The sequence below is a fragment of the Globicephala melas genome, chromosome 8 (assembly GCF_963455315.2).
Source record: "Globicephala melas chromosome 8, mGloMel1.2, whole genome shotgun sequence".
Lineage (NCBI taxonomy): Eukaryota > Metazoa > Chordata > Mammalia > Artiodactyla > Delphinidae > Globicephala > Globicephala melas.
Genome location: NC_083321.1, coordinates 8962890 through 8977379, shown reverse-complemented (window position 1 = coordinate 8977379; position 14490 = coordinate 8962890). Strand labels below are relative to the sequence as shown.

General features: G+C 45.4%; 2 protein-coding genes across 6 annotated transcripts; one reads left to right on the top strand and one right to left on the bottom strand.

Moving 5' to 3' along the window:
- The first annotated feature begins 133 nt into the window (after positions 1-133).
- TTC9C (tetratricopeptide repeat domain 9C) lies at positions 134-7387 on the top strand. 2 transcript variants are annotated; one of them, XM_060303068.1, is made up of 4 exons: positions 134-225; positions 838-1130; positions 4563-4745; positions 5679-7387. In XM_060303068.1, exons 2-4 carry the CDS (start codon positions 893-895, stop codon positions 5771-5773), a joined length of 516 nt encoding a protein of 171 aa, XP_060159051.1. In that variant the 5' UTR covers positions 134-225; positions 838-892; the 3' UTR covers positions 5774-7387. The 2 variants fall into 2 exon arrangements, with proteins under 2 accessions (XP_060159051.1, XP_030689737.1); XM_030833877.2 differs by lacking the exon at positions 134-225 and having other exon boundaries at positions 232-1130.
- Positions 6056-13299, bottom strand: ZBTB3 (zinc finger and BTB domain containing 3). 4 transcript variants are annotated; one of them, XM_030833866.2, is made up of 2 exons: positions 13171-13299; positions 6056-12830 (listed from the first exon to the last, which is right to left on the bottom strand). In XM_030833866.2, exons 1-2 carry the CDS (start codon positions 13210-13212, stop codon positions 11223-11225), a joined length of 1650 nt encoding a protein of 549 aa, XP_030689726.1. In that variant the 5' UTR covers positions 13213-13299; the 3' UTR covers positions 6056-11222. The 4 variants fall into 4 exon arrangements, with proteins under 4 accessions (XP_030689726.1, XP_060159050.1, XP_060159049.1 ...); XM_060303067.1 differs by having other exon boundaries at positions 13273-13295; XM_060303066.1 differs by having other exon boundaries at positions 13126-13220.
- Between the last annotated feature and the right edge of the window lie 1191 nt (positions 13300-14490).

Sequence of the window (14490 nt, the reverse complement as noted above, 5' to 3'; positions counted from 1 at the left end):
GAGCTTTCGGTTTTTTTTTTTTTTTTTTTCCAATTGGCGAAGCTGCCAGAGGATTTCCGCCCACCCCACGGTTGGTCCACTGGGGAGGCTGGAGAGGCGGGGTCGTTTCTGCGGGATTACTTTTCCGGGGCCGCTTCTGATTGGGCGGCGTGGAGCAATGCGCGCCACCATTTAGACACCAAGCTGTCGGGAGGCCTGACCCTGCACTCTCCCTACTCCCCGCCGGTAAATCGAAGCCCAGCGGGGAGACTTCGGGTTCGGCCACTTGCTGGGGGCGAGGGGCTGGCCGCGGGGCATGCGAGGCTTGCATGAGCGGCGCTGCGGCCGCGTCACCCTCGGGCTGTTTGGGGTGCACGGACCGCATTCACCTCGGTTCCCCAACTCCTGGCCCGGAGGTCAACAAATGCTGGTTGAATAAGTGCGAACAAAGAGCTGGGATGGAGGCAAGCCCTCTAGACCTCGTTTAGCAGTTGTCCCCGCCTTACTCCCTTTCATTTCCAGGTCAGGGAGGTGTGTCCGAAGGAAAGGAGGAAGCAAATTCCGCTGGCGTTTGCACGCCGGCCACAATTTTATAGTACGGCCTTCGCTTTTTCGTGCAGTCTCCTCCCCCCGGAGTCGCCGCTTTAGGAAATAAATTAATCTCTGGCTTTACTCTTCCCACGTCCTCTCTCTGATCAATGCCCTGCACTTCTAGAGATTGAAAAATAACTGCAGAGAAGAAAGGAAGGGGCTGTAGTAGAATCAAGGAAACATTCCCTGAGAGGCCTCCTGGAGAAGGAGAATTTCCTGCTTTTTTAAGTCGGCTACCAAAATCGGTTATTTCGCTCCTATCCCCAGAGCTTCGGTTGCTCTTTCACTTCCCAATTCCTCAAGAGCACTGGGCGACAAAGTTATGGAGAAACGCCTGCAGGAGGCCCAGCTGTACAAGGAGAAAGGGAACCAATGTTACCGGGAAGGGAAGTACCGAGATGCTGTGAGTGGGTACCATCGAGCTCTGCTGCAGCTGCGGGGTCTGGATCCAAGTCTGCCCTCCCCGATACCTAATCTGGGACCCCAGGGCCCGGCCCTCACACCTGAACAAGAAAACATACTGCGCACCACCCAGACAGACTGCTACAACAACCTAGCTGGTAAGAACAGGGCTGAAGGGTGGGTAGAGTGTCAAGGCCGGGACATGAAAGTCTGAGAACATTGGGGAAAACTGACGTGCTTCTCTGCCGTCATCTAGTTATTCTGCCATGAATTGAAATTTATTTTCAATCTGTAGGGTCTAATTGAGTTTCTGTAGAGCAGTGCTTCTCAGACTTCACTTGGAGAGTTTGTTAAACTCAACTTCTTGAGCCCTGTTCCCACGATTCCGATTTAATGGATCGGAGGTTTGTGTGTTGGGCGATATGTGTACCAATTTGCATTTCTAACAAACTCCCGGGTGATGCTGATAGGTTTAGGGAATTTCGCACGCTATAGGGAAAATACTGAACCTACGTTTAGAGTGTTGTTTCTTTAATATTTAAAATATAGGAAAGAAGGCACTTGCTTTAACTGGTGGTGTAAGTTATCCATCTTAGATATTTTGGATAGCTTTTCCTCATTTTCCTTCTTCCTATAAATCAGCTAGATGGTAACCTGGGTAACCAATATCTTCCTTATCCAGCTGGCTTTGAATGAAGAGGTGGATTCCAGAGTTAGTATCGCTAGGATTAATCTGCTAAAAGAAGGGAGACTTCTTAGGTCTGTTTTATGGCAGGCAAAATAACCATAGAGCTAATTAAGTTATTTTGAAGTATATTAAAGTATTCTAATGGTCCCAGTTGAGGCCATAGAAATTATTAGGAGTAGTTTTTTTGTTTTTTTTTTTTTTTTGCGGTACGCGGGCCTCTCACTGTTGTGGCCTCTCCCGTTGCGGAGCACAGGCTCCGGACGCGCAGGCTCAGCGGCCATGGCTCACGGGCCCAGCCGCTCCGCGGCATGTGGGTTCTTCCCAGACCGGGCCACGAACCTGTGTCCCCTGCATCGGCAGGCGGACTCTCAACCACTGCGCCACCAGGGAAGCCCAGGGATAGTTTTTATACTTTGTAATAGTTGTTTAAATGATTTTTTTTTTTTTTTTGCTTTCTACAACACTCATCAGCTGTGATTTGGTGAAAATCTAGCTTTTTTACAGTGTGTGTCCAGAGCTCCTCTTAGACTCAAGTAACAGTAACTAGAGGAGCTAATATTTCAGTTCATTCAACAATTATTTATTGGGTACTGAGGATACTGCAGTATTATAAAACAGATAAAGATCCCTGCTTTCATGGGGAGATGGACAATTAACAGAAGAGGTAACATATATTAGAAGATGATGAGTAATGTGGAAAAGAATAAAGCAGAAAATGGGGATAGGGACTGCCCTGGCGGTCCAGTGGTTAAGACTCCATGCTTCCAATGCAGGGGGTGCAGGTTCCATCCCCGGTCAGGGAACTAAGATCATACATACTGTGTGGAGTGGCCCAAAAAAAGAAAATGGGGAAAGTGAGTGCCATAGGCATGGAAGTGTTAGGTAGGGGTCAGGGAAGGCTCGTTAAGGTGACATTTATGAAATACCGTGTTTAGGCCCTTTGTACACATATACATATAAACCTATTTAAGTGTCACAGCAATCCTTTGAGGTAGATTTAAGGAAACATCTAATAAGTGCTGGAGCTAAAATTAAACATGGGAAGTCTTAATTGCAGAGCTTAAGCTCTTATTGCAGAATACTGTGCATTATTAGAGAAGAGAATACACATTGGGGAATTGACCAGAAATCAAGGAAATGAGATAGGTACTTGTAAATATCGTGACTCTCCAGGTGGACTTGAAGGCAGAGACTGTAGCTTATCCATCTATAGACCCTCTGCTTGGGGGTGCTTGGTAGATGTTCTATAAAGACTCACTAAAATTAAATTTCACTTACATGTGAGTGAAGTTTACGTGTTGGGCAGTTTATTTATAGTATCTCTCATCTTTATAAAAATTCTGCAAGGTATTTATGATTTTCCCCATTTTACAGATAAGGAAATCAGACCATGTCACTGTCTAAAACTGTCCAATGGCATCGCATTACACTTAGGAAAATATTCAAACTCTGACCTTCCCCGGCACCGCCTGACCTGATCTGGCTCCGCCATAGACCAAATTCACAAAGCATGCGTCCACCTTCCAGCTTTGTAGGATCTCTTCTGTCAGGTAGAATGCCCTGTCCCTTGAGTGACCCTTGTCATTCAGATCTTGGCCCAAAAGTCACTTTCTCAGGGAGGCCTTCTGTAATCAAACATCACTCTGACCTCATTCACTCTCTGTCCCAGCACAGTTCTGTTTTCCTCAAAGCACTAATAAATAAGTGAATTTCTTAGTGCATTCCTCCTACCTGGGAACTGGGATGCAAGCTCTATTTACTCGTCAAGGTGTCTGTCTCGTTCCTCTCCTCTCCTGCTCCTAACTCCGCCTAGCACATGGTCAGTGTTCCATAACTAGTTGTCGAATGAATGAATGAAGCTACAGTGATGGGTTAGCTGACCGCCTGGGAGTACCGAAGTATTGATATAAACCATATGGCCACTTGGTGGGGATGTTGTAGAAGGGTTGCAGACATCAGCCCTGATTCTCCTTCCTTCTCAGCACCGTGATTTAATAATGCTATGTTTAATTCCCACAGTTATGACATAACAGGGAATGCATTTCCCTTCTTACTTATAGCAAGGCAGAACACTGACCTGAACATTGCCTCCTAAACAGATTTGTGGTTTGAGGTCCCATCTTTCATCCAAGGGAATAGTGAAGTAATATATCATCATTGAGAATGGTGGTAATTTTTGAGTTAGAGAGTCCTTGTTTCAGATTTCTTATTCATTCCACCTAGAAGCTGTGGGATCTTGGACAACTTACTTGACCCTTGTGAGCCTTGATTTCTTCATCCATTAAATGGAGATGGTAACACATACTGACTTCAGAGGGTGGATGAGAAGATTAAAGAAGCACATGGCACAGCGCTTACTATTTCCTCACACAATTAATGGCAACGGTTGTTGTTAACAGAGCTTCAGTACAAGCATTGTGGTGAAATGGGAGATTCAAGACAGAGAGCCTTGGGTAGAAGAGATACAATGAAGAGTTTTAAATAATTTTTTTTCTTTTTTTGGCTGTGCCATGCAGCATGCAACATCCCAGTTCCCCGACCAGGGATCGAACCCACACCCCCTGCAGTGGATGCGCGAAGTCCCAACCACTGGACCACCAGAGAAGTCCCCATAAATAAATTTTAAAATATGTTCTTATCAACTTTTATAGCTGGGCCTGACCCACACTAGGTACGTGCTAGGCATTTGGTAGATAGTGAAGTAAACTGTGAGGTATGTAAAGCTTATATTCACTGCTGTATCCCCAATGGCTAGAAGAATGTCTGGCATATGGTGGGCACTTAAATGTATTTGTTGGATGAGTGAATGTTGTTGACGTCATCCTAGGTTTGGTACTGCCTTGAGTTGGGCAATGGAACTTAGTGTTCCCTCTTCTCTCTTCCTTCCATTTGGCCCCATTAGCCTGTCTTCTTCAGATGGAGCCAGTAAACTACGAACGGGTGAAAGAATACAGTCAGAAAGTCCTGGAGCGACAGCCTGATAATGCCAAGGCCTTGTATCGGGCTGGAGTGGCCTTTTTCCACCTGCAGGACTATGACCAGGCTCGGCATTACCTCATGGCCGCTGTCAACAGGCAACCAAAAGGTGAGAGAAGGGGATTGAAGTAGTAAGTACAAAAAATTGTTCCACTGAGGTAGTATCTGTGGGAGTGTTTTAGCTTTCCATTTATTGAATTTTGAAAATACATTCACATGTTCAAAATTCAAAAAGTGTAAAAAGATATATGATAAACAGGTCTTCTACTCCTGTATTCTTGCCTCCACAGGAAAGCAATATTGTATGTGCTCCAGAAATAATCTTAAAATGTTGTTTTTCAAGTTTCAGTTCCTAGATGGGGACAAAAATAGGATCTGGATTCCAATGAATAAACATGATAATCCTCATTTCTACCAGTTCTCCAGCTGGGGTCTGGCCTTTGCTTAACTATCCATTCATCCTTTAGCTCAGCTAACCCCAGGTATGACCTAGAAGAAGGACAGGCCTCCTGACAGAAAATTTGAGGCTTGTTTCCCTTGTTTCCGAGGGAAAAAGAATATTGTGAAGAGAATGACAGACTCATTCCTGTGTTGGTGGTTCAGCACTGAACATTGTCTCCCGTTTTGCATTCTGGCTTAGAGCGGCTACTAAAGTAAGAGGGTCCCCAAACTTACAAAAATTCAGCAAAATCTCTCTAATTGAACGGGAAAGCCATTATGAATTAATAAAGATATATGAGCCGTTGTTCACATTTCTTACCTTCAAGTACATAGATTAACTGCCAGCCATGTATAGTAGCTTTAGAGACTTGCTCTGACAAAAACTATTTCTCCAAGCTCCTTTTCATTATTAAGTTAGCATCCCTGTACAAGATTTTTTAATAATGCACATAATTAATGAATGACATTTACTATTGCATAGAATTGTTGTGATATATGCAAATGGAAAGATTTTAGGAAATGGAAGTGTGTTCATAATCCCCTTCTGTCCAGAGGTACGGTTATGGCCTGTCTCTAATTGCCTTCTTTGCCCTGTTCTAAGATGCCAGTGTCCGGCGGTACCTTCAGCTAACGCAGTCGGAACTCAGCAGCTACCATCGGAAAGAGAAGCAGCTCTACCTGGGCATGTTTGGTTAGCAAAGAAGAAAGATACCCCTCCACTGGAACTTCGGTGAACCAATAAGGACCCATCAAGGGGAAACCTGAGCCTCAGCAAGAGAAATTAACCCCATACCTCTGACTGAGGTGAACTTGTATTTTGTTTCTAGTTCTGCACGAACTCTTTATTGCCTACATGGTCTGTGTCTGTTTTTGTTTCTCCATCTATGTATTTATATGGCTTTTAATATGTGGTATTATTAGGGATATTTGCCTTGAGAAATACAACCAGAAAACATTCGTCAGTTATGGGTGGAATTAATCATATCTTTGGCATAGATTTTAATGATAGATGTTGGTAGATGTAGTCCTATACAAAGGAGAAGGCTAGCAGAGGATGAAGTAATAAGGAAGGCAGAAAGGAGTTTCTTCCTTCGTTTCCTCAGATGCCCAAAGCCAAACTTACACAGGCCACAAACTGGCAAATATATATACTGTGAAACTAGACAATTATAAATTGGGCCCACACGGCTCAGAATGAAAGATTTGAAATTAACCATCTTGACTAAAATAACTCCTTTGTCTTAATGTTCCACATACATTCAGATTCTTTTTCCCCCACAAAAGTATCTAGTTCCTCTTGTTTCTCTTGGTAATTTCTAGTCCTTGCTATTGTTCACACTCAGATCATTAATATAGTATACTTATTTATTTTTTTATTAAACCCTTCTGTCTTAAAACTTCTGGAGTCAAGCATTTAAGTATATATTTTGTAATCTTTTAAAAGCTCTCATGCCAAAAAAACACTCATAAACATTTTAATTTTTAATAGGTGCATATCTATAGTATGCTCATTTCTCTAAAAAAACATAGGAAATACAGTTTACCAAGTCTTCTAGAAACAATACCATAAAAGAACAGGATAAAAACATAGATCTGTTCTTTACTTGTTACCCGCCCCCTTGTATTTCGCAGGAGCTCACTTCCTTAAAGAGGAGGGAAACAGTGAGAAAAGGTTCTCTTCCCTTAGGGCCTTTTAAGCACCAACGAACTTTCTGGAAGATTTTTTGGGCATGGGTGCAGGCGCAGATCTGGTGCAGTCATGGCTCAGTAGGAGGCTTCATCAACCGGGAGCTCTTTTGTCATTCTGCTAATGTCCACAATGTATGAGTTGTACAGAGTAGATAAGACCATAATAGCACTGCTTCTACCTTTATGAGTGAAGGTAATAAGCATGTATCATTAGCCATCATACACAGACAGATTTCAGACAAAAACCCCTTAGTCTTGCCAAGTGTACACAAGCTCTTCTCCCTTTATCAGTAATGCCTCTCTCTCAACGAGCTAGGCTCCTCTTTGAGTCTCCCTGTACCCTTAAATAATACAGCCACCAACTTACAAACAAAAAGTTTTCATACCAAATAATCTTTTAAGTCCAAGGACAGAACTAACAAAAGTTGAATATTTTATTCCTCTTCCAAGTTTCTTAAATTTCTAAGCCTAGACTGTTGCCCGATTATGTCATGCATGGTTGTGTGTTATGTTTGTTTGGGGTTGGTTTTGCTTTCTGATTTTCTTTTTTTCCCCTAAGACTTGATGTTACAGTAAGCTATGTTCTGCATCAATGAGGAAAAAATAAAACTGATATTTAAAAATGTACTGTACAAATTTATTGCACTAACCCTTTTTAGCACTTCTAAGACACAAAATGGTCAGACTTACATTTCGCCTTTAATTTGAAGGCCAGCTCCTAACAGAGATGTTAACGAACGGGAAAGTGGACAAAGATAGGCAGTCAGATGTGGGTCTGGAGGAGGTCTGGCCAGCCCACATCCTGAAGGAATCAGCCAGAGGTACCTCAATCTCTGTACTCAGAAGTTTGTGGAGGGGGGAGGCTGCTCACCTTACCAATCCTTAATGGTTTCCACACAGGATTTGAGGGTTTGATTGAAGAGAAAGCATTCATGGTGATGTGAGGATTCATACTGCACATAAGGGACAGTTTAGAACAGTGTTTCCCTCCAAACCAATACCCATCATCTTTACAGTTTTGCCAAAATCACATACTACCTATACTACTTTTTAGTCAATATTTTAAATATATATTTTGAAAGGAATTTTTGGACAGAGGAATATGTTAAATGATACCATGGGGACGTAATCAGCAAATCCCAGGCTGAAACCATAAGATGAATAAACCAATTTCTTCTATAAATTGCAAGGAAAAAGAGAGGGGAACCTATAAATTAAAAGAAGTTTAAGAGCCACCAACCAAATAAATGTGACTTTATTAGAAGAAAACAACTAAAAGTTTTTATGAGACTGTGTGAATTAAGAAAAAATATATATATTGGTCTCTTCCCAGCTCCTGGCACAGATCTCCTAAAACCCTTGGAATTTGGATTCTGATTTGAAAAAACAACTAAAAGTTTGCGAGACAATCAGGGAAATTTGAACAAGAATTATTAACAGTTTTGCTGGGTGTGATCATGGTATTTGGTCTTTTTAAGAGTTCTTTTAGAGGTGCATGCTGAAATTGCTTACTGATAAAATTGGGGAGGGGACTTTAGAGCACTTCATATCATTTGCCAAAAAACACACAAAAAAAACCCCAAAACAAAACAACCAATCAACCATAAAAATAAATGTATTTTACAGTAAAAAAAAAAAAAGTATTAGTATATATTGAAGTAAACCATCTTTGGAAACACTGGCTTTGGAGAAAGTGAAATCTAATGTGAAGGGCTAAAATGGTGAGTTTTGTGAAGCTAAGAGCAAATGAAGGCATACACTTACAAAATACCAATTAAGAAATGAAATCCTAAACTAGGAAGAGGTCTCTAAAACTGGAGAGCAAAGGGTGGTCGTCTGAAAACTAAATCAGCTTGTAGCTCAAAAGCAAATAACTTCTCAGGGTTAAACTCTTAATAGCCTGGGACCTGGCCCATCCCACCATAAAAGGAGGCCGATTTTGGCTCAGTAGAAGGAATAATTATCCAACAATTAGGGTTGTCCAACAGTAGAATATGTTTCCTTTGGGAATAGTGAGTTCTCTTTCAACACCTGGCAAAAGGAGGATCCAGTGTTGGACTAGAGTTTAGATGAGCTGGCCTATGGTTCATTGAATCCATGGATGGGACTGTCAAGAGTGGTGGAAACCAGAGAAAGTTCTCTTGATCACACCTCTACAGACAGGCCTAAACTGTTCTTGGTGTCCAGCAGATAGATAAAGTGAGGCAACTGTGGCCGTAATTGTGTTGGCTGCTGCTTTAAACATCTTGCAAATTCTTGGCTGCCACCTCCAATGAAGAAAGCATTCCATGCTGGGAACTAAAGGCAAATGCTTGCTCTTCAGGAGAATCTCACCAAGTTAATACATCCTCTTTAGTTAAGTATTGCACTTGGCCGAGACAGTAACAAGGTTCCTGTGTTCCCCAGATGGTCCAGAGAAATTATATACATTATATATACATGTACACATATTTATGCCTTGCTTTTAGGAACTGATGTTCTGAGGCAACCGATTTCTTTTTTCCCCCCTCCTTTTTAAAAAAATTGATAGATAATTCACATACCATAAATTTCACTCTTTTAAAGGCAACTGATTCTTATAGGCATTTTGATGTGATACTTACTCCAGGAAAAAGGTGCTCCAGTCAGCTAAAATAGCTCTTACTGTATGTATGTATATCTTGCCTTGTTTCACCAAGGAGTTAAGGCAGTAATGTATTTGCATAAATAAAATCAGCCATTTGAAAAATAAAATAAAAGATTATTCCAACACAAGGAAAATGAAAAGCAGAATTCAGTCTCTCAGCCATGGAAATGTTAAGCGTCAACTTTTGCTTCCCATCATACCCCAAGTAAGGAGCTTTCTTTGGCCAAATCTTTGATGCTCAGCTCTGTCTCCTTCCTATGACTCAAAAACAGCTTGCTAGTGTGAGTTCACAGGGCTGAATGTGACAAATCCAAAAAGAGAGAGAAGAAATTCAGAAAATTCACTCATATTTTCATCTTTTTCTAAATACTCCTTCCTGCTTTTTTTGCATTCAGTTCCTTATGTGCCAAAGAGAGAGAGTTTGTGGGGAGCCCTCTGGTCCATCCTACAAACACCACTCTTCACCACAGGCAGGGGCAGACCCTTCTCTTACATTCCTAGAATGCTTTTTCCCCCCATGCCACACCAACACCCCAAATTCCCATTTCTTTGCTATCTCTACTGTCAGTAACCACCTGTGTGACCGTACCTGAGTAATCTGACCTGTCTAGGCCGTCATCACAACTTTTAAGTGAGGGAGTTAGACCAGATGAACTCTAAGATTGTCTCATCTAGAGTTTCTTGCTTTAGTTTTCCCAAGCGCCCATCGTTTCCATTTCACAAGTCCTCAGTCTGCCCCCACACGCCTACCACCGTGGAGCTTAGTGTTTTCTGCCTTCCAGTTTGTCATCTTCAGAGACCTCAATGCACATTTAAGACATGCAGGCAAAAATTTCAAGTCATCAATATGGTATCTGTTGTTGAAACAGTCAATCAAAGGCCTTTCTACATGGAAAGCAGAGGGAAAGGGGTAAGGCAACAGAAGGGGTAAGGCAACACTCAAAAAAAAAGGCAACAAAACCAAACACTCAAAAGGTATCTGTTGTTGAAACAGTCAATCAAAGGCCTTTCTACATGGAAAGCAGAGGGAAAGGGGTAAGGCAACAAAACCAAACACTCAAAAGGTCAAAAAAGAAAACAACTTCCAGTTCAAAGTTAACCATCTTCAACAGTGTTTTAAACCAGCATGGTATGTGAAGTCATAAGCCAGGGTTCAAATTCTGGCTTGCCCCTTAACTAGCTCTGTGACCCAGAACAAGTTAACGTTGATTGTTCAGTCTCAAGTTTCCTTGTCTGTAGGGAAAAAAGCGGGGAGAGGGATAATACCTCATAAACTTGTTGAAGATTAAATGAGTATTTATGTGAAGTCCCCAGTACAGCCCGGGACACAGGAGGAGCTCAACTACAACAATAAACCGTAATTGTGTGAAATTCCCTAATTTGTACACTTTTCCTAAGTAAAGTCTACACTGCCCTCTGCCTCTCCCACTTTTTTCCTCATAAACAACCTGACCCCCACCCCTACCCCAAGTATAGGTATCAGATTCCTAGGTCTGGAGGAGAGCTGTGAAAGAATCAGCAGGTGTGCAGTTTTGTGGAAGAAACCAGGCAAGTCCAGTTCAGAGAGATACTTTTCACTGCTAGCTTTATGGGTCCAAACGCAGAATGAGAAGCGATTACACCTCAGGAAAATTCCCAGTGCCCTTGGTGAGGAGTTGACTGAGATGCGATGCCCCATAAAGTCCTGCTATCTGGCTGGGAAAAGAAAAGGGTAGGAAACTACAGCCTGGGCAGAATCTTCATTCTGTCCCCAGCAAGGGAAATGAGATGCTTCCCACCTTCCGTGCTGCCCCCTAACGGGGGCAAGAGCCAGCCTGGCATCAGGGCGTGTTAGTTTTTGGGGCCAAGTACAAAATCTTTGGGTGGCCCTCCAGCACTGCTGTTCTGTCTGTCTGCTGTCGGGGAGCCGGGGATGGGCTGCACTCCCAGGAGGGGGCCAGCCTCTGGATCCGGTTTGCTGCGTTTGGCCAGGTCCTCATTGTGAGCCTTGCGGATGTGGCGGTACAGGTCCCCTGACTGCGTGTAGCTGCGCAGGCAGTAGCGGCACTCGTAGGGTCGCTCACGCGTGTGCACTGTGGCATGGCGCCGTAGTGTGTAAGAACATGAGAAGGTCTTCCCGCATGTCTTGCAAGTGGGAACATCCTCCGTAAAAACCCCAAAGCTTCCCGGGGCTGCTTCATACTCGGAAGGCAGGTAGAGTGGCTCGTGCAGGGCGGGCGGAGCAGGCAGGGGTGAGGTCACCAGTCCTCGATGATACTGCCCTGGACCTGGCAGCAAATGGTAGGGTAGGTGAGGATCTGGCGGCAGGAAGTGGTCACTGGCCCCCACCTCCTCCAGTCCTGCTGCCCTTGGCTCTTCAAAGGCCTCTGGCTGGGAGGGCTGTTCACCATACACTGCTCCTCCAGGTGGGAACAGTCCCTCAGGACCCCGAGGCTGTTCCTCCGAGGCATCGGGCTCCTCATCGGAAATCACGATAGCTTCTACTTTCACCTGGACCAGCTCCGCTTCTGCTGGGGCTGGAGCCTGGGATGGAACTGGGGCTGGGACTGGGACTGCAGCCGAAGCTGGGGGATAGAAGCCTTGCAGTGGGCCTCCAGTTCCCCTTGGTTCCACCACCCTCAGATTCTCAGAAACCACATCAAGGGGAGCCAGTGGCTCCACTGAAACCGTTGGGAGGCCCGAAGAGAAGTAGTTTGCAGGGTTGGTTTCTGTGGAGCTACTGGGGCTGGCAAGAGAGACATCAGCCACTGGTGGAGGAGGTGCCCGCAGATGCGGTGAGTCAACCTCCACGCCAGGCTGTGTAGTATCAGCCCCAGCCGGCATCGGTGGCTCATCTGGAGGACAGACAGTAGGTGAGGGAGCTGCTGAGCCTTTCCATTCCCCTTTGCCCCAGTGGCCTGATGTCTCTGCAGATGCCAACGAAGGCTGGGGGCCACGGGAAGTGCTGGACAAAAACTCCAAATTAGGGTGCTGTGAGTTGGTTTCTTCCTCCTTCTTGGTACTATCCGCCTCTGCCAGGGCCCGGGCTTGCAGCCGCCGCTTACACACCTTGACAATATCATTCATGTGCAAGTAGCTGGCAGCTGCCAGCACATCCTCCACAGGGGTATCCCCCCTCAGGACCAGCTGGCCGGCATACATAAAGTCCAGAAGCAGCCCAAAGGCTGGAGCTGTGACAATCTCGTTGTGGATACACACCAGATCCCTCTTGTCCAGTTCCCGCTCTTTGTAGAAAAGCTGGAAAAACGGGCTGCAGGAGGCCAGCACAGCCCGATGGGCCAAGAACTGGGTGCTACCCACCATCACCGTGCAGTCACAAAGGAAACCCTGGGACCGCTGCTCTCGGAGGCTCTGCAGCAGCTGCTGGCTGTGTTCTGGGAACTCCATAGCACCCCACGAAGGGAAAGGGACCCTAGGAAGGTCGCCACCAGTGGCTCCCTGGGAAAAGAGGACAGGGGGTTAGGGCAGGTGACCCTCCCATAAACCATAACGTCACCTCTGAGCTATTACTTGCCACCCCAAAGCCTCTGGCAGCACCGTCCTGACCCCAAGACGCTCGCTTAAATTACTACCCTTCGTTCTCCCAGGTCACACCCAGTGGTCTACTTTTAGCCCCGCCCCTTCGGCCTAACCTTAGCAGCAGGCCCCGCCCTGTCGACAAAGCCCCTCCCCGGAAGTCCCGCCTCCTAAGCAGCCTCCGCTTCCTCGATGCCCACCCGGTAGCTTCCAGCACCTCCTTCAACAAGAAGTCTCGCCCCCAGGCCTTTGCGGGCGATACCTCTACGCCCCACTCCGGGAACTCCCTGAGCCTCTCTCGCATTCCAGGGGCTAAGAAGTCCGAGGGTGGGAACTAGCAGAGAAAGCTGATCTCTTCACTCACCACCGACCAGCCACCGGGAGAGCTCCGCCCCTTCCCACCTTCTCAGTTGTCATTGGCTCAAATTTGCCTTCCCTCGTCAGGGATTGGTTCACTCTCCCCTAACCATCCCCCCAGCTCGGGGCGGCTTCTCCAAGTGGGTGCTGGTGGACGTCACTCAGGCAGGTGGGCGCCCGATTGGTTAGCGCTCCTGTCCTAAACTTTTCCTTTTCTAACCTCCTTCTTTGCCTCAGAGCCCTCTGGATTGGTTGAGCTTTTCCAGCTACCTGAGGCAGTAGGAGTGCGACGTCCTCCAGGCGGGCCACGAGGCCCGCCACGGCGCAGAGCGTTGTGTCTTAGCGGACAGCACGTCACCCTCGCTGCTGGGTGACCGGGAAAAGGAGAACCTACAAGCTGGTGTGGTACCCCGGAGGCCCGAGTCTTAGACCCGGCTCTGCTGTAACCGTGGGCGATAGCTGCACCTCTGAACTGCAGTTGTTTCTTGTAGGGCCCTTACTCTCTCAAAAACTCCAAGATGTCCTGCTGCCTCACTCCCTCCAGTCTGATGGTTCTGGGCTCCTGGCTCAGCAGTGGTGGTGTCAGAGAACTAGCAGCTGTGCGAATGCGGTCGTAGTGTCCCTAGCCTAAACTCTATAGCCAACTTACAGTAGAAGAGATGAGTGTCCTTCTCTGTCTGGAGCGTAGTGGGCAGTAGCTGGTAGGAAAGGAGGGAGTGGGCCAAGGCCCTAAAATGTCCCTGGGCGGGAGAATAAAGAGCGTGACTACTTCTGAAGAGATCTTCCAGAGTTCCTAGACAACAGCTAGTTGTCTAGACACAACTACTGAGCCCGCGTGCTGCAACTCCTGAAGCCGGCATGCATAGAGCCTGTGCTCTGCAACGAGAAGCCCGTGCACCGCAACGAAGACCCAATGCAGCCAAAAATAATTAATTAATTTAAAAAAACCCGACATAAGTAACATTTTCATTTTCTAGGAAAAATAACTATTTTCCAAAGTCAAAAAAATATGTAGTGAAAATAGTGGCATTGTTTTACATTTTTCCCAATTTCTTTAATGTCTGGCTTAATATAAGACAGCTGGAGTCTCACATCTGTTTGTGTTTTCAAACTATTATGAGATATTGTTTTGATTATATGAAGATTAAAATCTGACCTCACACAAATGGGTGGGTGTGGGATTTCATCGGCCATGGTGAGCAGTTTGCATTCTATTCTGAGTATA